Raw genomic sequence first — 24326 nt, 5'->3', positions numbered from 1 at the left:
GCTGGTATATGTTCCAAAGGAGGAAGCCTTTTGGTGGGAAGCATTATAATCCTGGTTCATTAAATCCAATGGGAACTTTGCCATTGACAGAGGCTTGGTAAACATCTCTGTGCGATCACCCTGGCTTCCTCTTGCCAAGAGGATTTCGATTAGGCAGAGGCTGAGCAATGCATAAATACGTGTGTGTGTGTATACCAGGACACAATTGATTGTCGTTAGCATTCTAGGTTCTAAAGGCAATAAATGTCGTTATCCCACTTTAAAGCGCGCGTTCGGTGGTGATGTGTGAATGGGTGTGCGGCGAGAGGGAAATCCAGCAGTTGGAATCAGGTTGTTAATTCTGGAAACTCTTGCCAAAAAGCTTATTGACAGGATATGAATCTTTCTGCTTCATCAAATCCCTCCGAAACCTTCTACGCCGAGTGGCAATGTATTAAACCGATAAATGGCCTTCCTCGGAATCACAGGCGCTGGTTCGACATTCTCAGTTAGTCAGCGCCTGAAAATATTGGAGACTGATACCGTAGATTCTTTTCCTAACTACCTTATGGTGGTTTCAGCACCACTTGGAGGGACAGCGACTAAGAACAATTTAAGCCTTAACGGCGGGGTGAGGCATATTGGTAATTGACGACATAAATGTCAGAATTAAGGAGAAATTAGTGGTGGGAACTCATTACAAAACATGGCATGCACGAAATACAAAGATGTTTACTATTTTGAAAGTGAGGCAATTGCACCTTGATTTCTGAATTTTTCTTTTTCATTTAATCTGCTTTTTGGTAGATGACTCTTATTTTTATTTTATTTATTTTTTGTTTAAAAAAATCTCAAATATCCAGTACAAGTAGAAACATGAGTAGGAGCAATGAGATCTTTAACGGACCCATTTTCAAGTAATAAATCAACTTCTAAGTAAGGGGTTTTGTTTACTAACAGAGACATAAAAGTACAGTATTTATATTACCAGGAAATGAACATTTGTAAAATAAAGCTTCATTGGCTTTTGTAGTCGTCTGCACCTCTGAATAATATTTAACATAAAAGAGACCAATTTCGATGGTCCACCGTAAGTAGAAAAAGTGTCCAAAACCTAACTATGAAATCAATGTCGTATTTCACCGCTTTCCATCCTTTCAGATCTTCTGCCAGCCTCGGACGGAGAATTAGCTACTTTGTCTTTCCTACAAGATGTTATGGACATTTTGCTTCAGTACCTGGTGACAAACTTCGACAGATCAACCAAAGTTATTGATTTCCATTACCCAAACGAGCTACTTCAGGAATGTAATTGGGATTTGGCAGATCAACCCCAGACTTTGGAAGAAATTCTGTCGAACTGCAGGATCGCGCTAAAATATGCCATTAAAACAGGTAACAGCTACCTTCGGGTGTTATAATGTAAAATGATTCTAGGTTAAAGTCACAGGCGCCCCCCACCCCCACCCTCCGTCTCTTTGTGCTTTTGGAATCTGCTGAGAAACCTGGCCGGTTTTTAGTATTTATTGTCTTGCGCTGAGGAGCAATGTCTGACGTTTGGAACAAACAAGCAGTAATTCCTGCGCTGAAAGAGGGTAGAGAGGGGAGCTCTGTCTATTCGGTGCAGATCACTCATAGCTTCTTGGCTGAAAAGATACTACTAGCTGGTTTTGTTTTATGAGATCATGTAGCAATGGCTTGTGGTGGTGACAACAGGTTCTTGAATTAAAGACACACATTTTTGGCGTAGTGTAAATTACAGATTTCCTTATGACTGAGAGTAAAAGCCGTCTCAGAATTGTACAGTCGCTTCTTTTAGACGTCCCCATCCATTTTTTTATTTTAATGGAAATTGAGCCAGCAAGGGAAAAATAGCTTCTTCTTTTTTATTATTATACCATCACTAAACATAACCAGGTCCATAAATGAGGTCCCGATCCTTCTTTCTTTCACGTTTAAAATCCTAGCAGGGACTTCCAGAGCGCAAATCTGGAGGCAAACCGGATTTACTCTACTACGGCCCTACTTGCTTACGTTGGAGTAAGCTACATTGAAAATAGAGAGGCTTACTTTTCAGTAGACATGTATAGGGTTGCGGTGTTATGCCACTTAACAGAAGGAGCTCCTCTAAAAGAAGGGTTCAGGCAGACTTCCTGAAGAAAGGAATTCACCCAGAAGGGCATGGGGAGCAATCTGGGCTGTTTGGGCAAAACCAACAGGGCAAGAAGCAGCGGGTAAATTGAGCTCTGGCGCCTGGAGCAAAGTCCTGACCCCTGATGGCAAGTCTGGGCATCCTGAGCGGCACTGAACTGATTCATTCTCCTAAATGGACGGCGGCCCAATAAACAAGGTGAATTAAATGCCAAATAGCCTTTTAAGCTCCACTTTGTCGCCCGGTTCAAAAAGAGGTTGGAACCTGATTGCTGGAAATATGAGCTAATAATCCATAGTGTGTCGGAGAGATTTCTCTCTCTCCCGCCTCTCTCTCTCTCTCTCTCTCTCTCTCTCTCTCTCTCACACACACACACACACGCGCGCGCGTAAGAGGGTGGACAGCCATGGAGATACAAGCTTTGGGCTGCAGTTCTACCCACGCTTACCTGGCTGGGACTAAGCCCACCTTGGAACCTGGTAGGACATTTCTGAATAAACAGGACCCAGATGATTCTCTCGCCGTTGATTCCCCCACCCCACCCTCCGCCTATACACACACACACACTCTCTCTCTCAGAAATAAATCCTATGGTATTCAACGGGCCTTACTTCCAAGTAAGTGTCCATAGGGTTGCAGCCTTTGACTACCCTATAGAATCAACAAACACAGAGTGTGAGGTTTGTATTGATTTTGCTTCGAGTTTCTTTTCTTTTCTATTATGGCATATTTCTGATGGGCTGGTTTCATGTGTGATTTTCATTGTGAGTGATGGTTCTTGCCTTCGATTCTTTCCCTCCCTCCCTCCCTCCCTCCCTGTACCTTTTAGGGCTTGATCGTGTTTTTTAATAATAATAATAATAATAATAATAATAATAATAATAATAATCCCTGTCAAGAAAACTCAGACCCAGACGTCACGATTGGTTGCATTAGCGTTTGACGTGCTGATTTACGACTTTGCCATCTATCAGCGGAGATGAGATTATTTCATGCCTTAAAGTGCCTCGTTTTGGATGCAATCCATAACACCAGTTAAAGGCGGCGCCTTAAGACGTGCCATTGGTTTCAGGGTGGTGTGGGTTGGCCTTTGACAGTCGGATCCCAAACATAGTCTCTTGGAAGTAAGGCCCGTTTGTTTCAGAGGGATTCATCCTCAAGCGTGTATCTGACCGCAGCCTTAACTTAATAACAACTCCAGAAACGTGACGGAGGAAGGGACGGCTAAGACCGCAATCTTATACCTGGGAATAAACCCTACTGAACTCAATGCTTGCTTCCGAATAGACAAATCTAGAACCTTGGGAGTAAGCCTCTTTAAAACCAGTGGGGCTTATTTCTGAGAAGACACGCGTCGAGCGTTATGTCTGCATGCGTGTATTTATAGGCATCGCTGTAAACACATTGGAAATTAAAGGGTTAGGCGATACAGACCTGGGGGTGGGTTTTCTAGTGTCGGCCACACACGCGCACACATACACACATTTACGTATAAGGCGTGGGTATAGAGAGGGAGAAAGCGTAAATAGTGCGCGTGTGTAGTCAAAACGCCGCGCAATCCAAGAGGCAGGATGCGACACGGCGCGGCTTTTACGGAGTCAGGATCTCGCCCCCCCCCCCAAGGAAAGTGACATTAAAGGCGATGGGACGCTGGCGAAAGCATTGAAAGCAGCGAAGCCGGCAGAGTCTCGTCTGCCCATTCTGACCTATGTTCCCAAAGAAACGCGAGCAGATAATCGGAGCACGTCCAGAACATCATTTAACTGCCAGGGGGATGTACCGGGAGCTGAGCTCTCCCCCCGCCCGCCGGGTGTGGAGGATGTAACGGGAGAAGCGCCTCACAACGTCTTGGGGATGACAACCTCCCAATCAAAATGATTTGTTAGCCATTATCGATCATTTCCATCGCGCGCTCCTTATATTATTTCGATTCCTTCAACGGGTGTAAATTCTTCCAAATGAGGTTCCTACCAGAGCGTCCGCCCTTTCTCGGGATACCTAGAGAGAAGCGTGGCCGATTAAAAACCAGCAATTAGGAGTGTTATGTTGTCAAGTGACTGAAAAACCGAGCCGCGTATAAATGAAATGTAGGACCCGCACACTACATATATAGGTATTATTACCTAACTCCAATTTAATCATTTTAATACAGTGTCTATTCCATCTCCCTCTCATAGATATAGATATAGATATAGATATAGATATAGATATAGATATAGATATAGATATAGATATAGATATAGATATAGATATAGATATAGATATAGATATAGATATAGATATAGATATAGATGATTTTCCTTAGGAGCAGTTTTGGAAAAAATGATTTAAATATTTTAAATTTGATTTTAGTAGTCCTTCTTGCTTGTGTCCCCTTCCTAATTGTTTTGTTGAAAAGAAAGTGCACCTGTGAGTTTGTGTTTATTTCGAGCGACTGTGTTCTTAGGAAGGAACCATCTTTCGGTTCATTCAGTGCCCAAAACCGTCAACTTTACGGCCCTGAGGCTGAGCCATGTTTCTTTCGATCCGATTGGTTTATTGACTTCGGCTGAAATCCTAAACACGGTCCCTAAGGAGTCCTTTCCATTCAACTCAGGAGCACTTAGTTCTGCGTAAACATGAATATTAAAAATACAGGGGGAAACGTCAACAAGATTAACAGACCCAAGATTTGCGGCAATCAAATAGCAAATTCTGTTTTGCGTATGACATTTGTATTTCTGTCCACAAATCGGCGAAACCACCAGTAAACAACCCTGAACATTCTTTTGTAAGCGTCTTCTTTGAAAGAAAGGAGAGTCACTTCGGAACAAGTAAAGGATCCGACGGCTGAAAGGCTATAGAGCCGAGTTTCTTGGAAGGAAGCGCGGTTGAAATCAGTTTGAATGTCTTCCCAGTGACTCCGAATGATTCTGCGTTGTGCGCAAGCAGGAAGAGGTCAAGTGTATCTACGAAAGCGCAGCTCTCATTTGTAGTCAGTCGCTCTGGGATCGTACGGGCGATTGAGGATTGCGTCGATTGAGAGGGTGGGGCTGGGGTTGGTGGTCTTTTGTTCTCTCCCCATCTGGGTTTCTCTAATCCCACGGCTGCCAACCTGGCTACTCCGGTTTAAGCGTTTTGTGGATCGCAATCACGGTTGCGCGTATTAACAGCCGAGCCTAAAGAAAGATGTATTAATTTGGAGTGGTGGGGGGGGGGGCTTTTGCCACTGGGTATTGAATCTGATGCGCACAACTGGATCTGTCGGATGTCCCGTGTACTTTAAGGCTGCGTTATAAAGCGAGTAGGTTCTGAAGGGTCACGATCCGCGATTGGCGCCTCTCCAAACGCTCCGAAATGAGAGCAGTTACCCGAGCGCCGATCGTCACATCCCATTTGCGCGTTTCCCTTTCTCAACGCGTTTCCTAACGATCGCCTGTCCCGGAGGGGATCTTATTCATTAGAGCGCCTGGAGCAAGATGGAGCGGGCGGGCGGGCGGGCAGCCACTACCTGCCTGCTTGCGCCTCCCGGGAGCCTTTTCAGAAGGAACCTGTTATACTGAGGATCGCGGTGCGCGGATATGGCAGGCGGGCCCGCCCGCGGGTGTTTTGGGGGAGGAGGGAGCTGGCGAGGAAGAGAAATGAGCCAAGTAGCACGCTCGCAACCAGGGCTGGAAAAGGCAGCGAGACACTTTCTTTGCAGGACTCTTCGCATTTATTGCTGCGAGCCAAGCAGCTTGTGGTGAGTCACCGAACGACACTGCACGTGGGAATGAAGGACTCCATCCTAGGAGGAGGACGGACAGGTGCGTTAGCAGAGGTACAAGGAGTCTGTTATATCGAGGAAGGACTGTGATCATATGTGTAAGTGTACACACAACATCTCAAAAAGCAGAGACATCACCTTGCCAACAAAGGTCCGTATAGTTAAAGCGATGGTTTTCCCAGTAGTGATGTATGGAAGTGAGGGCTGGACCATAAAGAAGACTGATCGCGGAATAATTGATGCTTTTGAATTATGGTGCTGAAGGAGACTCTTGAGAGTCCCATGGACTGCAAGAAGATCAAACCGATCCATTCTGAAGGAAATCAGCCCTGAGTGCTCACTGGAAGAACAGATCGTGAAGCTGAGGCTCCAATACTTTGGCCACCTCATGAGAAGAGAAGACTCCCTGGAAAAGACCCTGATGTTGGGAAAGATGGAGGGCACAAGGAGAAGGGGACAATAGAGGACGAGATGGTTGGATAGTGTTCTCGAAGCTACCAGCATGAGTTTGACCAAACTGCGAGAGGCAGTGGAAGACAGGAGTGCCTGGCGTGCTCTGATCCATGGGGTCACGAAGAGTCGGACACGACTAAACAACAACACACACAAGGGGATGCATCGATGTGGCTGGCTCAGAGAGAGCGAAAAGACCCCTAAATGAGCGCAGCAGGGAGGGGATTGCACCAAGTCTATCTCTCCGATGTGCCACGTAGAAAGTTTGTTCGATTCTGTAGCAGAGAACGAGAGAAACACTCGAAAATACGACCCCCTGCGATACTAACATGCTTCAGTCGGTAGCGCAGGAGACTCTTAATCTATGATTCGACTCCACCCGCTTCTGGAAGGATCATTAAAGACCAAAAGCCTGGTTATGAGAGGAAAGTTTTTGCCTGGCGCCTAATGGCTTGGGAGGAAACTCCATAGAATCCAATGAGATTTTTGCCCAGGATCATATTGCCAAGCGCTCCAACCCGCTCCATCAGATGCATGAAGAGCCTGAAAATTCAATATCAGAGGGATTGGCTTTCGAGAAATCAGGCTTGTGGCAGCTCAGTTACTCCGGAGTAAGGCCCTCTGAGTTTTCAATAGGATTCGTCCCACCGCTGGTCTCAACTGGATTTAACTCGATCAAGATGTATTTCAGAGATTTACGTTGTTGTCCCACAAGCCCCATAAACTTAACCTACTTCTTGCCCTTCGGTTGCGCTCTTCTTTGTTTAATCGGAAGTCAGGTGAGCTGAGTTCGATGGGGTTTTCTCCCTGGTAAGGGATGCTAGTTTTGTACTGCGCTTTGTTTGCAACCCTGAATGCGAAACTTGGCGAGGAAATACAAAAGCGACGTGACTCAATTGAGATATATATATGGCAGACGATATATATATATATCGTCTGCCATTTGCGGTAAATTATGCCAATCAAAATGCTAGACTGGATTAGGAAAGGAATTGGCTCTTGGCTGTAATTGGCCAGTGAAATCACGTGGACTGTCATTTCAGTTTCGCTAGGGGACAAAACCGGGTTTGCGCCCGATGCCCTTCACCAGATGAATTTTAGAGGAGTGTATGCGCGGCTGGACTCCAACTCCCATCAGCCCTAGCCAATGTGCCCAATAGGCAGGGAGGACGGAATGTGTAGTTCATGGAAATTCAGCTACTCCCGATTTATAAAAGCCCTGAGAGGTTGTGTGAAGTAGAGTGGCTTCTTCATCCGGGTCTGTCTCTGGTTTGGCGGGTGATGGCTGTGAGCAGAGTTCGTACTACAGTAAATGCATTATAAAGAGCAATCAATCCGATTTAAACCATGTATTGCGGGCTTTTGCTGTCAAAGGGAAGGAAGGTGGGGGAGAAAAGCGGCAACCTAAGCGGCAGATGCAGTGGGGGACGAGCAAGAACCAGAACAAAGGCCTAGCACAGCGTGTGAACGGGCCCGCTGCACGTCCTTGGCAAATTGGACTCGCTTCGGAGTAAAGCACGCGTGGACTTGATCCGTGGAATCGGTGTATGTCAAAAGCAGGAGATAAACGTCACGCCGCCAGGGGGCGCCGCTGTGAGCTTGGCTTTCTGAAATCGTTCTTTCGAGCTGCAAATTCCATGCCGGATTCGAACCAAACATTCCGCTCGAGAAGGCCTGGCCTTGTCAGCCTGCCTGGTTCCCGCTTTCCAAGCAATGAAATTCCCCATCCGAAGCTGTGAGGATGGTGGCTGCGTTTGATGTTGAAAAGTAATAGCCAAAAATGATAGCCCTACTACACGATGGGAGGTGTCTTGCTTCTAGTTCTGCTGAGCACGTTGCCTGAACTATGTTGTCCTTTGGCCTGTTCCAGGAAGGCAGTTTTAGTGGATGAGGAATAGCCAGTTCTGGTGATTTTATCCCTTCCCCCCTACATCAAGGATGGGGAACTTGTGGTCTTCCAGACAATGCTGGACTGCAGCTCCCATGACCACTGGCCATTGACCATGCTGACCGGGGTTGATGGGAGTTGGAGTCCCAACGGCATATGGAGGACCACTGGTTCTCAGCCATGGTAAGATCACAGCCCCTCCTGGAGTTCATTTGAGTTGGAAACTGCTGAGCTGCTCCCATATAATCCTTTTCTTTCTTTCTCCTGCTTTATGGCTTCTGTTGCAGTACAGTGGTACCTCGGGTTACATACGCTTCAGGTTACATACACTTCAGGTTACAGACTCTGCTAACCCAGAAATAGTACCTCGGGTTAAGAACTTTGCTTCAGGATGAGAACAGAAATCGTGCTCCGGCGGCGCGGCGTCAGCAGGAGGCCCCATTAGCTAAAGTGGTGCTTCAGGTTAAGAACAGTTTCAGGTTAAGAACGGACCTCTGGAACGAATTAAGTATTTAACCCGAGGTACCACTGTACTTCCACCTTTTGCCATTCTGTTGTCTTCTTCTTCCTGTATGTTTGAACTCTTCTAAAGATTTCCCTCCTATGAAAATCAACAAATAGATAGATAGATGATAGATAGATAGATAGATAGATAGATAGATAGATAGATAGATGATAGATAGATCATCTCCGCCGCCGGAGCACGATATAGGTAATGGTCCTCAAAGATGGTACTGGATTTTAACCTGGAATCTAAAAAGAATGCCTGTGAAAGTGATACTAATTTCCAATCTCCTGCTGTTCCAGTGTTGTTGCAGAGTCATTGTCAGGTAGGTGAAATAAGGGCAAGTGAGGGCCCATAGCAGGTGTGGGGAAACTGTGGCCCTCCAGATATTGTTGGACCCAGCTCCCAGCATGCCCGGTGTTCAGAGATCATGGAAGCTGTAGTCCAGCATCTGGAAGATGACGTGTTCCTCATGCCCTCATTACTGCCTCTGAAATAGATCATACTGGAAAATACACTTGCAGCACAGTTCTATCTATGTTTACGCCGATAGTTGCTATTGTGGTCTTCTGTTAAATGGCTGCCTGCTGTTCTCACTGACAGAAGAAGAAGAAGAGTTTGGATTTGATATCCCACTTTATCACTACCCGAAGGAGTCTCAAAGCCGCTAACATTCTCCTTTCCCTTCCTCCCCCACAACAAACACTCTGTGAGGTGAGTGGGGTTGAGAGACTTCAGAGAAGTGTGACTAGCCCAAGGTCACCCAGCAGCTGCATGTGGAGGAGCGGAGACACGAACCCGGTTCACCAGATTACGAGACTACCGCTCTTAACCACTACACCACACTGGCTCTCCATGGGTGGATCTGCAGGGGGATCAGGCCAGTGAGTCATCTAGCCTGGCACTCTGTTCTCACAGTGGACAGCCAGAACCCTGGGGGAATCCCTCCATCAGGGCATGAGCTCAACAGCTCTCTAGCTACCTTTGATTCCCAACAACTGATATTCAGATACAGTGGATTTTGGCTTTCATCATGCTGGGAAGGGAAGAAGTCAGCCTGACCTTCCTGTGTGTGCAACCTTCCCTGTGCATAGTTATTAACGAAGGAAAAACGTGCAGGCTGCATATCAAGTAAATGTCTAGCTGGCCTGGGTTCCATGTCATGTAGGAGCACACCCTGTCGGACTGGGACCAGGGAGACCCACTGGGTCTCTCTCACTCTAATCTTCCTCACAGGGTCATTGGGTGGTTGCCAAACCATCTAGGTCACCCTGAACTTAAGGGCCAGTACAGCTTAGTGGTTAGTGTGTCAAAATAGGACCTGGAAGACGAGAGTTCAAATCTCTCTCTCGATCATGATGCTCACAGGTGACCTTGAGCCAGTCACTGCCTCTCAGCCTAGCCTGCCTCATGGGGTTGCTACAAGGACAAACACATCACCTTGAGCTCATTGGAGAAAAGCTGGGACATAACGGTAATAATATAAAGCAAAATTCCTTGGTAGTCAACATGTGCCTTCCGCCTGGCATAGCATGGCCAAGGGCTAGGGAGGATGGGAGGGTTTCACGTTGCCTACCCCTGCCTTGGTAGAAGGAGACATATTGCTATTATTATATTTAAAAATATAACAATGAAAAAGGCCAAGTAGCAGAACCAGTGCTCTTCTGCAGCTGCTAGGCGCTCCTATCCAGTCAACATCATTTAAGCGAAAGTAGCTGCCTCAGAAGGGTGAGGCAGAGACTCCATTTATAAGAGAATAATGAGTTTTGCTGATGCTTCCCCCACCCCTAATTTCCCTCCTTTTGCTTCACCCACACAACCTGATTTCTGAGCCTTTGTGTGCCCGCACCATGGATGACGGACAGGGCTGAATTCTTTGTGTGGGGTGTGTGCCTGACTGATACAAGACTGCTGGAGACTGATAATTTCCCTCTTAGGTTTTTGTATGCCTTTCCTTAATAGCTCCACTGTATCTCCCACCTCACAGGCAGGCAGCGATGTTCTTTTTGCCTGGGCTGGAACAGGTGTTCCTGGCCTGCTTCCGTAAACACCCAATGCTATTGAAGCGCCTCTTAATCTTTCCCTCTCTTCGCTGGTATCGAAACCTAGATAGGGCTTTATTTCAGATGTAGCCAGGCAAGGGTGTTCCGTGGCCCTACTGTGCTTCGGGAACATTTCCTTTATGTTTCAAAACCTCTCTGAAAGGGCTGCAAAAGATCTGCAAATCGAAACAACGAGAAGCCCTGTAAATGGACTTATCAGGCCACTGACTATTTTCTCATGTATCATTCTGACACAGCAAAGATGTTGACTTGAATTACGTTTATTTGTTGTTGTTTCTTTGTTTTAGTTTTTAAAATCACAATTACCAGGAGATTCAGGGCTTCATAACTGTGTGTTCTGACAAGGGAGAAATGATCTGTATTTTCTGGTGTCTGGGCAATCTGCATGCCATCCTCAGCCCCTTCACTCACAGTGCAAAGCAGTCAGCAGAGAGTTCCATTTGGTCATTTTGCCCTGTCGCTTGTAATCATTAGAGGTTATTACCAGCCACAGCAAGCTCCTCAGCTCATAGGCCTGCTTCCGCCTCTGAAATATAGCATTCATTGACAACATGTAGCATGTGAGCAAAGGTCTTCCAAAGGGCTGTTGCTACAAGGCACCGTGAAGTTGACTTTAAAGAGGAGAAGGAAATGCAAACCTCGGTTTATCATTTCAAGCTTTTCTTGAGCTGTGGTTAGATAGAAAACTGGTTCCAGAAATCCATTTTTCTGCTGAGGTCCAGATTAAACATTTTGATAAGTATTTCGTAGAGCAGGATAAGTATTTTGTAGAGCAGGATCATAGCCCAGTTGTGCTCCCTGGTTTGCTCCTGGCAGTATGCACTTTTTTTTTTACACGGTGTGCCAAGAGTATCTAGAGACACCTCCAAACCATTCACCTTGGCTTATGTCAGATCTCTGCAGTAGTCAATGGAGGCTGGTGCACTGGGGCTATTGGGCCACTGTCCTACCAACCTCAGCCAGCTCCCACCTGCCCATCGTCCTACTTACATGCAGTCCAGAGGCTGGCCCTGCCTGTCAACTTCCTGCTCCTCCATCTCAGTGTTTCTCCTTGAAGAACTTAGCAGAGAAGTGGATGGGGACAAAACTGGAAAGAGTTGGCTCCGCCCATCACTGGCTCTGGCTCCACCTATAGTGCGGGTTCCTTTCCTACCAGTCCCAAGGATCACCACCCCTGAGAATAGCTTTGCAAATATGCACCCTTTCCTGAGTAATAGGATATGAAGGTCAGCCTTGAAAGGGGCTCTTTGTAGTGGAAGAGAAAGAAGTACAGACTTGGTTGGCGTCTGTCTGTCTTGGGAGACAATGGAGGAGTGCGCCTTTGCAGGTGAGGTCAAGCTGTTGGAAGGTTGCAGGCAGTGCCTGCTGTGGCTGTAGAGACTGATATGGGAGAGACAAGTTTTGTTGCAGCTGGGGCAGATGAAGATGCCCAGATGCAGATGCACCATGGTGTTTCTTCTCATAGGCAGAGAAGATTAGTCTAGCTTAAGTGTCATAGATATTAATTAGCTATACAGTACGCATGCATGGGGTTGCCACTAGGTCACTAGCTTCCTCTGGATTGGGGCATAAGGTCTTTGTGGCAACCTGCCTATTCATAACAGCACAGGCATTGCAGCTTCATTGTAATGCCTGTGTGCTGGTCCCGTGGGTTAACCGTGAGGCGAGGTCCGAGTCCAGTCCGAGGTCAAAGGTGCAGGATGGAGGCAGTCCGTAAAAGCTGAAGCTGGGTGCAGGGAGTCGGGTGAGGTCAGGAGATCCGGCAGGAAAGCAGGACAGGGTTCAGGCAGGAACTGGCTACCAACAATGTTGCTTCCACAACTTGGGACTGGGGCTGGCTGGCTTTTATCTGCCCCGAGGCATAGGGCAGCCCCAGTCCACAGGTGACTCGCCTCTCCTGGCCTGGAGGCGATCACTCCTCCTGCGGGAACTTAGTTCCCTCCACCTCTCTACCCTGAGCCTCTGCAGCTCAGGAGAGGCTGGAGGGTTACCGGACCCAGAGGCAACCTCAGCTTCCCCTGACGGGGCTGAGAGTGGAGCACCTGCAGGCAGTGGGTCCTCCATTACCTCAGGGGCCAGAACAGACTCAGCTGGTGCCTGCACTTAAGGATCCAGCACAGGTGAGGACCCTTTAGGCTCAGGCCCCAGCCCCGGCTCAGCTGGTTCTGGAGGCAGGGAATCCTGTGCAGGCTGGGATTCCTCAGGTTCAGCATCCAAGTCCAAATCCCAGGCCATCACAGCCTGTTTGCTTCTCCCCCACCTGCCACTTACCTACCAAGACCTGGATTGCTCATTTTCAGTTCTCTTTTCACACTCTCTCTGTGTGCCTGAGCAAACCAGTTTTAGCCTCCTGTGTTTGCATGTGTGTTAAAGAACATTCCAAGGTGACTTTGACAAAAGACCAGCCTAATTGGCCAATTAATGTTCCCTGTTAATGTTGAGGCCCAAGGGAGACCCACTTTGTGCAACAGAACAGCATGGTGTGGGAAATAATACAGTTGTACTCCACAGAAGGTCAGGGGATATTTGTCAAGCGCAAGTTCTGTACTAGCATATCGTTCTTCCAGCACTACCTGGTCAGCCATTTTCTGGCTGCCTCCTTACATATGATTTTTCAAATAGTGACAGGGAAATAGAATGGAGCAGGGCCTTCCAATGCTGTGTGTGTATGTATGCCTGCACATACATGAACATACCCCTTGCATTTTGGAGGAACACTTGCATGCTGGGGAATACAAGGAAAGTAGGCTGGCTACATATCCTGTTTTACAGAGGGCAGTCCTTGTTTGAAGGCATCTTTTACCAGAAGGGAGAGGAGGGGCCCTCAGGGGCGTCACATGAGCTCATAGTGCCAAGGGTGGGCATGTGCGAGTGCCGGGGGCTGGGCGCACTGCAGGGGCACGGAGGGTGAAGGGACCCACCACCCAGAAACAAGTTCCCTTGGCCACAACGCCTCACAGGGTCAGGGCCGATGGAGCTCGTTCTTCCACATGCTGGCAAGCAAGGAGGTAATACAGGTACAAAGGACAGCTCCCAGGTAGCAGTCAAGTTGCCCTGGCAATAGGCAGTCACAGACTATAGGCAATCACATATCAACAAATTCAGTTACAGATAGGTAGCCGTGTTGGTCTGCCATAGTCAAAACAAAATAAAAAAAATCCTTCCAGTAGCACCTTAAAGACCAACTAAGTTAGTTCTTGGTATGAGCTTTCGTGTGCATGCACACTTCTTCAGATACACTGAAAGAGAAGTCACCAGACCCTTCTATATAGTGAGAAGGTGGGGAGGGGTATTACTCAGAAGGGTGGTGGGATTGGATGATTGGCAGATAGCTGTGATGAGCCTGTTGACGACTCTTAACGACTGCAATAGGTCTTACAGGAAAAAGCAAGGGGTGAGAAGGTGAAAAATGGCTTTGTCATGTATAATGAGATAAGAATCCAATGTCTTTGTTCAGACCAGGTCTCTCCATGGTTTTAAGTTTGGTAATAAGTTGCAATTCAGCAGCTTCTCTTTCCAGTCAACAAATTCAGGTCACACAGTTATAGTTGGTTGGGAGGTCTTGCACAACAGGCCCCCTGGAAAGTGTGGGATACCACTTGTCTTGATATAATGTTGTTTAACTTCCCTGCAAAAAAATCAGAATTAATGCTCATTAAATACCATTGCCATGTTGGCAAGCTCTGTCGGAGGACTTGAGTCTGGGAGGAGAAACCGAGCTGTTTTTATATTGTGGGTGAGACTCCTCAGAGGGACTTAAGAACGACAGATCCTGAGATTAATGATGGAAAGAGCGATGTTATTTATGAAAGTGATGATATATGGAAACCATCTCGATATGAGGATTGGACGAATGGAAAAATTCACACAGGATTATAATTGGTGTTTATCTGCTTAAAGAGATTATCAGAAGAGATCATAAAGAAAAAAAGAAAAAATATACGAACAAGATGAGATGTGGAAACTTCAAGATAAGACTGGATAGAATTATGAACTTTATTTGGACTGATTTAGATATTAATGCAGTAGCAAGAAGATGATCGGAATCCCCCTTCGGAACTTGAAATATGGGTCCCCTCAACAAAAATTTAAAATTCAGCTTTGTAATTCGGAATTTATGTGATGTGATGTGATTTGATTTGATTGGTCAGTTAATAAAAATTATTTTTTTTAAAAAAAAGAAAAGAATTAATGCTCATTAAATATAGTGGTACCTTGGTTTACAACCATAATCCGTTCCTGAGGTCTGTTTGTAAACCAAAACAGGTTGTAACCCAAGGTGCGCTTTCGCCAATGGGGCCTCCCAAAAATTTTTGTTTGTAATCCCCCCCCCAAAAAAAGAAGGGTTGTAATCCAAAAAAAGGTTGCAAACCGGGACATGCACTTCCGGGTTTGACATGTTTGTAATCCAAAACATATGCAAACCAAGATGTATGTAAACCAAGGTACCACTATAGCCAACATCATCTAATCTCCCTAAAAACAAATCCAGTGGAATACTCAATGAACAGGTTGTCTGGAAGCGCCCGGTGTCTTGCTTGCTGTTTGTGCCAAGTTCTGCCTCCTCTCTAAGGACTGTGAATTTTAAAGGGCAGGCAGCATCCTGACTGGGATGCACCACATTGAGTAAGACAGGTCATGCTGATGCTTCCTTAGGTGTGTCTTTAGCAAGGGTTGTTGGGGGCGGGAGGTGAAGACTTGGGGCAGATGGTGTATCACTTCTCAGAGGGCTTGTGCTTGGCAGTTTAGATGATCAGCGTGTCACTGAGTTCTTGGTTTTTTAAACGGTTCACATATAGCAGATTTTAAAAGCTTGGAAGCTGGAGCTGTTCAGTCCCACCACCACCCATTCTGTCTCATTCACACAAACTAGCATTACTTCAAAGAGTAAATAAAACACAGAGGTCTTATTGGCAAACACTTTTTTATTATTACAAAGATGTCTACAGATCCTAAGCCTACATGGCGGACTTGAGTTTCTCAGGGCTGCATTCTACAGCAGAGAGAGAGAGAGAGAGAGTAAACAAGGAACAGGAAGGGGTGGAGCTTGGGAGATTGAGAGGAAGCCACAAAGTGTGTTTTCCCCTATCTGTTAGTCTCAACCCTGCCCTCTGCTGGCTGGAGGCCTGCAAGGTTGTTTACAGCCAACAGGAGTCTCATCTGCTTGGTCCTGGTCCAGGAACAGTTAGGATCTCTTCACGTCAGGTCTGGTACTCAGGTTTTCTTTGGATAGAGTTATATGGCTACAGGGGTTGAGTCACTGCTTAAGTCTAAGAATTTGACATCAGGCAAAACCAGTCAGTTCTCTCAGGCCGTTTGCCCTTTAAACGTCTCCTTTCTGCTTGTGGCACATTGAAGGCTGGATGGATTACATGGGTCAATGCGCTGGCAGGTATATGGTGCAAATGTAGGTAGACAAGAAGTTCAGCAATGTGGCATTTGTGTCTCATGCTTTGATCGCTTTTCCAGTGCAGCAAAATATACGGTTAACGTTTCAATAAAGTGATTAAGAAAACATGATTCACTGGAAACAAAAAATGCCATCCACTTTTTCAATACTATGCAGGACATCCCAGATATTTCAATCAGCTTTCAACTGGACTGGATATGGTCGGATTGGCTGCAGACTGGCTAACTTCTACGGCCAACACTAATATGTAAGTATGTGAATTAGCTGGTGCTTTTAATTATGGGGTCTGTCTAAGCTTAGTATTGAGTCCAGATATCTTTTGAAAAATTTAGTCTGACCATTACAATCATGTTGTTTCCCATTTAAAAAACTTACAGTTTCGAAACTTAGCAACTTTCAAGAAATGCAACAGAGAATTATTTTGTGTTTTACGTGAATAAATGTATTATTATTCTGCTTCTCTGCCAATGAGCATACAGGCTGTTTCTCTTCCCTGCCCCTTTAAACCTTACAACATCCTTGTAAGGTAGGTTAGACTAAGAGAGAGTGTCTGTCTCAAGGTCACTGCATGAGCTTCATTGCTGAGTGAGGATTAGAACATAGTTTTCCCCGGGCCAAGTCAAAACCTTTATTTCCTACATTACTAAGCCTCACTAGATATAGGTAAATCTTTTTATTTCCTCTGGGATTGTGTGAAATGGTAATTTGTAGGTTTCAGTTCCTTAATCTGCCCTCTATTTACATCTCACACTTGTATCAGTCTTGGAATGCCTGTTGTTGTTAATTAAACTTATTCGTCACTTCTTTTTAAGCGACTTGCAACAAATACATAAATAGCACATGCATTAAAAACCAGCACAAAGCAAAGCAGAGAAAAATCTAAAATACATTCATGTTTTTAAAAGGTGGGACTAAAACTTCCCACTCCACTAAAGGAGGCTCTGTTATACAGTGGCACCTCGGTTTACAAAATTAATTCATTCCGGAAGTCCGTTCTTACACCAAAAATGTTCTTAAACCAAGGCGCGCTTTCCCCAATGAGGCTTCCTGCCGCTGGTGCCCTTCCACCGGTCAGCTTCCATTCATCTTCCAGGGCAAAGTTCACTAGCTGAAACACCTGCTTCTGGTTTTGCGGAGTGCGTAGCCCAATTTTTTTGTTAACAGGGCTGTTCATAGGCTGAGGTACGACTGTAGTGAAATCATTCTGTCCATATCTTAATCAGGTCGATAAAATATGGGCATTGCTGTGTTTCAGGTTCACCTATGAAATTGCTCCAGTGTTTGTACTTTTGGAATATGTCACCTTAAGGAAAATGAGAGAAATCATTGGTTGGCCAGGAGGTGCTGGTGATGGAATATTTTCACCTGGTGAGTGATCTTTTTTTTAAAAAAACACCTATTTATGTCTGTAATGTATGACGTACTTTGCAGTCTGCAAGATTCAGAAGGGCGCTTGTTCACTCATAATCCTGAGTATCCTTTCCTGGGTACATAAAAAATGCATATATATGGCAGTCCAGAGACATGATTATTAAAGACATTAATATCTGTCCCTGCTGAATACTTCCTTCTGCTTTGTAAACAGCCAAAGTGGCAGTCCGGGGGGAAATTAATCAGAAGAGACATTTGCCCAGTTCTTCTGTTACATTAAATATTTCTGAAGTGTTCTAAAATGAAAGAAAGGAATTACAGCTATTTTATTTAATATTTACTAATGAGGTAGTGGTGCTCTCTTGAGCCTTTTAGTAAATAGGAATAGAAACACAAATATCAAGGAAAATGTACTCTCTCTCCTGTCCTTAAATCCAAATTGCCCTGTAAATTTTTGTTTGGTTATTAAAATCTTTACTGCTTCTCAGGCAAAAGCAGCCTGTCAAAATAGTTTGGGGCAGCCTTCTCCAACTAGACTGCTGGGGGAAATCCTACACTCTGTGAACACTGCAGGTTGGGACAGCCAGTGTGCATATAGATATTGTTGGACTCCAACTCCCATAAGCGCCAACCAGCGAGGCTGATGGTCAGGGATGATGGGACTTGTACTCCAACAACATCTCAAAGGAATCATGTTGGTTATCTGCCATACGGGACTTGACATTTGACCAGAAGAAAGGGGTGTCCAGACATGGAAGGAATATCTGGTCCCTCACCAGAGAAAATCAGTTTCCCAATGGGACAGTTTCCCCCCATTCATTCCAATGGGAGAAGTACAGCTAATTAGGCTGGAATCAAACCCAGTGTGTGTAGAGCCATTGGGCAAGCAGGGTATTTCCAAAATAAATATGCAGCCACAGGCACTTGGAAGTATCTAAAACAAGGGTGGGGAATCTTTCTAAGTCCAAGGGCCATGTTTCCTTATGGGCAACTTCCTGAGAGTTGCATGGCAGTGTTGGGCAAGGAAAAGAAGCAACTCTTACCTTAGTATGGTAGGCTACATTCCAGCCATGCAATAATGAAAGGTTTCCATGCACACACCGCATCTCTCCATTCTCTGTCTAGGGAAGCAATAGGCATAATAAATGCGGGTGGCGCTGTGGTCTAAACCACTGAGCCTCTTGGGCTTGCCAATCAGAAGGTCGGTGGTTCGAATCCCCACAACAGGGTGAGCTCCCGTTTCTCTGTCCCAGCTCCTGCCAACCTAGCTGTTCAAAAGCACACCAGTGCAAGTAGATAAATAGGTACTGCTGTGGCAGGAAGGTAAACAGCGTTTCCATGCGCTCTGGTTTCTGTCACGGTGTTCTGTTGCACCAGAAGCAGTTTAGTCATGCTGGCCACATGACCTGGAAAGCTGTCTGTGGACAAACGCCAGCTCCCTTGACCTGAAAGTGAGATGAGCGTCGCACCCCATAGTTGCCTTTGACTGGACTTAACCACCCAGGGGTCCTTTACCTTTACCTTTTTATCTATAATCTCAGTTCAGGAACACATGGCCTGGGGAGAGTCCCAAGGGCCAGACAGAGTGGTCTGGAGGGCTACTTTTCACTTTTCCCCAGCCCTGTTCTAGAGTGCAGCCCAAGGTCCAATCTACTGTAGGACTCAAGGACATTCTCAGTGGGTTTTCTCCGTGGTGGGTGGGAAATGGAGCAACCTAAGATCAAGCCAGGCCCTCTATATGAGAAATGTCTCTTGCTTTGAAAAAGTTGCATGACCAGTACAGTTTGTGCTTAAAGCTTTTGTGCCGTTATGAATAGAGGAAGTAACGATGTATTACTGTGGACTCCAGGTGGTGCCATATCTAACATGTATGCTATGTTGATTGCACGTTTCAAGATGTTCCCGGAAGTTAAAGAGAAAGGAATGGCAGCTATTCCAAGACTGGTTGCCTTCACATCGGAGCATGTAGGTGTTTTTTCTTTCAACCTTTTGCTAGCTTCACTTCTTTGCTGATTAAACCAGGCTCCTTCAAACGCCCTTTGGGTTAAGGCACAGTCGTTTTCCTACTGTAACATGAGAGTCCTCTGTTTATTTTTTGCATACAAATGAATTATGAGCTATGACTCCCCTCCTTCTGAAATGTGCTGTGTCGGTCATGTGTTTTTATGAAGCTGTCGAATCTCGCAGTGACCTCTTGTAGCTTCCATTTATGTCCATCTCATGCAGCCTCCCCCAACATGGCGCTGTCCATGCTGACCACACTGGCTGGGACTGTTGCTGTAGTTCAAAACATCTGGAAGACACCAAGTTGGGGAAGACTAGACTAATGTAACTCCTGTGGTGTCCAAGAAAAAGACAGCCATCTGAGAGCATTTAGCAACACCAGCACTTCAGAGTTCAAAGCTCTTCCACATACGTTCTGTCAGCCCTTATTAAATTGCATTCGGTGGTTGACTAAACACCTAATCACCGAACAGCCAAGCTATAGATGTTTAAGGTCTCCACGCAGAACTTCCCATTCATTTCACCAGGGCTTGCAAACAGAGCCTCATTTGCACAGGAATAAGGGCTTGCTGGATTATTCCCCTAGGTGCTGCTTCATGATTCTTTTACAGCTGAAGAAGCGAAGCTGCTGTAAACATTGCAAAAATAACCCATGTGCTTTTTCAGAGTCATTTTTCCGTGAAGAAAGGAGCAGCAGCCTTAGGAATTGGTACTGACAGTGTGATTTTGATCAGGTGTGATGACAGGTAAGCACAGCCTTATGAATGACAGCAGGAATAGCCATTCTTTGAAAGAATGATATTTTTTTAAAAAAAATCAAGTGGCCTGTTCATATAATATAGCCTTGCCCTGTGTTGGGCTAAGGAAGCTCTGCCACATACATGCTGGGCATTTTTCAGAGAGCTCAAAAAGTGGTTTATAGCAGGTTTGTTGAGCCAAGCTCATGGCCCCAGGGCTGTACCAGCAAAGTTATATATTTTGTGACCTGCACAATACATTTTTGGATTGCAGAAGGTCTGTCAAGCACCATGTGGACATTAGTTAGTGAACTGTGGGTTCGGGAGGAAGGGCCCTTGAGTACATCAAATGTACTAAAAAACCATAACTCTGCATTCAGTCATTTGGTGTTTTCCACCCACTTCACTATGGATAAGTTGAGATTCACATAAACATTCAGATTTGCAAAAAAACAAAACAAAAGTATACATTATTATTAATAGTACCGTACTAAGAAACAGGACCTGTTTGCAAACCTCTTCAACTGACTCAAATTTAGTTAAGGGATGCAGGTGATGGAGAGTGGAATGAGTCGCTTTCCAAGTGGCTAGTTAGGTTTATAAATGTTGCGTAGAACTTTTCATAAATCACTATCTTATCTAAGTTAACTAACCTGAGTAGCGGACAGAAAGAGCTAACAGCAAAGCCATGGTATTTTGATTATTTTTTCCCCTTTTCTATTGTAGAGGCAAAATGATCCCATCTGATCTTGAAAGGAGAATTGTTGAGGCAAAGCAAAAGGCAAGTAGATTTCCACCTACAGTCAGTAATCTGTAGGTGTATAGGAAAGCATACCGTTTTGGGGAGTGAGGCAAGGGAATTGCCTATGGAATTTCAATCATTGTTTTAAAAGTTGAGTTGCCTTATAAATCTGCACACAAAGACACCCCCCCTTGAAATGCGAGTTAATGATGAGTTGGACCAATGCACTGAAAGAAACCTGTCCGAAAAATAGACTATTCCGAAATAACGTGGGCATCACAAAGTGATTCACTGAGTGTGTATGTGCAAGAATGTTGGGTCACCCCAACTCTTTTGAGCTCTCTCTATCCTCTAGTCTAGACCTTGTGATTGTAGGAGGCGCAGGCCCATTGTCAGAGAGCATGCATTTTTGCATGTAGAAAGTCCCACATTCATTCTCAACGGTTTTTAAAAATTTGAACTGTCTGGTTTTCAACAAACTGTTTTTTACACCGCCCAGCTGAGGCCAGAAGAGTGTAAGCCACTTCTTCAACAGAGTTCAGAATTGCAAAGTAAACCTAGTCTTTCCAGATGCTCATTTTTACTCCCTGCCAGGAAGTATGCAAAAGCCAAACATCTGGACACATTTTGTCACCTTATCAGTTTGCTGCCACCTGCAGGCAGAAGCATCAATGACATAAGCAAATTACAGTAAAAGGATGAAGAGAGAATGTCAATGGGTCGCAACATTGGGCTTATCTACACTTAACTTTTGCTCCACTCTCACCAGGCATAGATCTGGGCTTAAAAGCTGCATGTCTGAGCGTTTTGGGGGGTTTTTTGGTAGAGCTTTTTTCCCCAGAGTTTTCGCTACAAAAACCCGCTCTTTATCGCTCAGTTGGGTTTTAAGCAGATTGCCCTTTGCACTGATTGAGATTTAAAGAGCAAGTTTTCACAGGGAACGCTCTGGAGCAAAAGAAGAAGAAGAAGAATGTGCAGTCAGACACATAGCTTTAAAGACCGTTCCTTGGAAGAGCGGAGGAAAGGTCAGTGTGGATAAGCCCATTTGCTAAGGGTATTATAGGGCAGTGTGCAAATAAAATAAAATAAATAAAAGGTGTCAGTTTCAGTCCCTTCCAGCATCTCTAGATAGGACTGGGTAAATAGCCCTGCCTGAAATTCTAGAGAGCTATTGCCAGTCCGTGTAGGAAGAAGAAGCCAAGATGTGCAAGTGGCAGTCTCTTATAACATCTAAGCTTTGCTTGGCAGCATAAATCAGGCATGCTTCTTAGATGTTGAGTCTGTGGTATGCCTCGCCCTAATGATATTGTTTCACGCTGCCCCAACCTCTGCTGAGTGGTGCATGTGATTCCAAGGATCTCGGGTGCTTATCTAGGGTTCGTGTTTCCTTTTGGGAATAAGGCACAGCGGAGACTGTGGTGTCTTTAGGATATATGGTTTATTTACACACATACCGGTATATACCACCTGAGCCTATGATGGAGGTGTGGATAGCATTATGCCCCAAGAGGGTCTCTTGCTTCTCCCATAGGTGCAGCAGTCTTGGGTCTCAAAGACAGAAAAGCAGTCTCTTTGTTACAGCCTATCACAGCCAGCCTATACAGTGTTCCTGCCCCCCCCCCGCCTTCTTCTTCCTTCTCACAGTTAACAGACCCTGGCTTATCTCCTTCAAACCAAAACCCTACACCCTTTAATCCCTTTAGTCTATGTCCACTAACACACACTGAAGGAGAGCCCCTACCCCTCCTGGTCTGGCATAGTTTCCCCCCTCTTGAAGGCTTTCCTGGTGTGTTAATGACTTGGCCATTATCAGCTTTGTTCCTCCACTGACCGACCTCTCAGGCTGGCTTGGCTTGTTAGCATTAAGTGCATCCAGCAGCATATGGCACAGTTTAATCAAACCTTGATTAATTCTAACTTTTACTAAATCTAGGAATAACAAGGAGGATTTGGCACCCAGGAGTTTCAGGGATCCTTGCCTTCCTCCAAAACTTATACAGTGGTGCCCCGCAAGACGAATGCCTCGCAAGACGAAAAACCCGCTAGACGAAAGGGTTTTCCGTTTTTCGAGGCACTTCGCAAGATGAATTTCTCTATGGGCTTGCTTCGCAAGACGAAAACGTCTTGCGAGTCTTGCGATTTTTTTCACTTTCCCCCCCTTTTTCTAAGCCGCTAAGCCGCTAATAGCCGCTTTGTCACTAAGCCGCTAATAGCCGCTAAGCCGCTAATAGCGCTAATCCGCTAAGCCGCTAATAGGGTTGCTTCGCAAGACGAAAAAAACGCAAGATGAAGAGACTCGCGGAACGGATTCTTTTCGTCTTGCGAGGCACCACTGTAACAGTATTAAGCCTCTGATCCACGCCACTTCCCAACAGAACAGTTGCGACTGAAAGACGCTCAGTTTCAGAAAACAGTCTCCATGTCTAAAGGAAATTTTCCCCGCTGGAACATTTTCCTGTTGTTTTTGTTGTTGTTTCCTTCCTGCAGGGATTTGTTCCTTTCCTCGTGAGCGCCACAGCAGGAACTACAGTCTATGGGGCATTTGATCCACTTATAGCTATTGCAGATATCTGTAAAAAGTACAAGATCTGGATGCATGTTGATGTGAGTACAGAATTGCAGTCTCAAAGGGCTGAGCTACAAAACAGTAAGATGGCAGAGCCAAAAACCATGCTGTTTACTGTGGAAATGCATTTCCTAGCAGAGTCTCTGAAGGATGTGGAGAACCCCAGATTCTAGAAGCTGACAAGGAGAGCAGGAAGGTCTGGGCCACCTCATTTTCTTTGTCCCTAGTTTTTGATATTCAAAGCTTTATTGCCTCGAGCTCTTGTGGTTAGTAGCAAGTAGTAGGCCTATCCTATACGAATAATAATAATAATAATAACTTTTATTTATACCCCGCCCTCCCCAGCCAAGACCGGGCTCAGGGCAGCTAACACCAGGTAAAAACAATTGATTAAAATACAATTTAAAAACAAGATTAAGTACAACATTAAAATGCAGCCTCATTTCAAAAGAAACTCAAATAAAAAACTTTTTGGGGATGAAAACGTCAAATCTTCACCAAGGCCAACTATCCTACATGGGCGAGAAAAAAGCCAGGGAAGTCAGGGAATGTGACTGTTTATTTAAGAACATTAGAAAAGGCTACTAGATCTGGCCAAAGGCCCATCTAGGCCAGCATCCTGCTCTCACAGTGGCCAAACCCGCAAGCCGAATTTGTGTACAACAACACTTTCCCCACCCAAAAACTGGTATTTGAAAGCCTACTGCCTTC

The 24326-nt window shown here is 45.4% G+C and overlaps 1 protein-coding gene across 3 annotated transcripts in view; it reads left to right on the top strand.

Moving 5' to 3' along the window:
* GAD2 (glutamate decarboxylase 2) overlaps positions 1–24326 on the top strand; it is a 40691-nt gene that overhangs the window by 2695 nt on the left and 13670 nt on the right. For 2 of the 3 annotated variants that reach the window (XM_081834374.1, XM_081834373.1), the window contains 7 exons: positions 1141–1374; positions 16352–16442; positions 17451–17563; positions 19416–19531; positions 20237–20316; positions 21034–21088; positions 23537–23653. In XM_081834374.1, the coding sequence (XP_081690500.1) occupies positions 1141–1374; positions 16352–16442; positions 17451–17563; positions 19416–19531; positions 20237–20316; positions 21034–21088; positions 23537–23653 (806 nt within the window). Of the gene's footprint in view, positions 1–214; positions 331–1140; positions 1375–16351; positions 16443–17450; positions 17564–19415; positions 19532–20236; positions 20317–21033; positions 21089–23536; positions 23654–24326 lie in introns of those variants that run through there. The other variant, XM_081834375.1, reaches the window with a different exon arrangement.

Source organism: Podarcis erhardii (assembly GCF_964252035.2).
Source record: "Podarcis erhardii genome assembly, chromosome: 12".
In the NCBI taxonomy this organism is placed as follows: domain Eukaryota; kingdom Metazoa; phylum Chordata; class Lepidosauria; order Squamata; family Lacertidae; genus Podarcis; species Podarcis erhardii.
The sequence above is the reverse complement of the archived record's forward strand: the minus strand, read 5'-3'. Positions and strand labels throughout refer to the sequence as shown.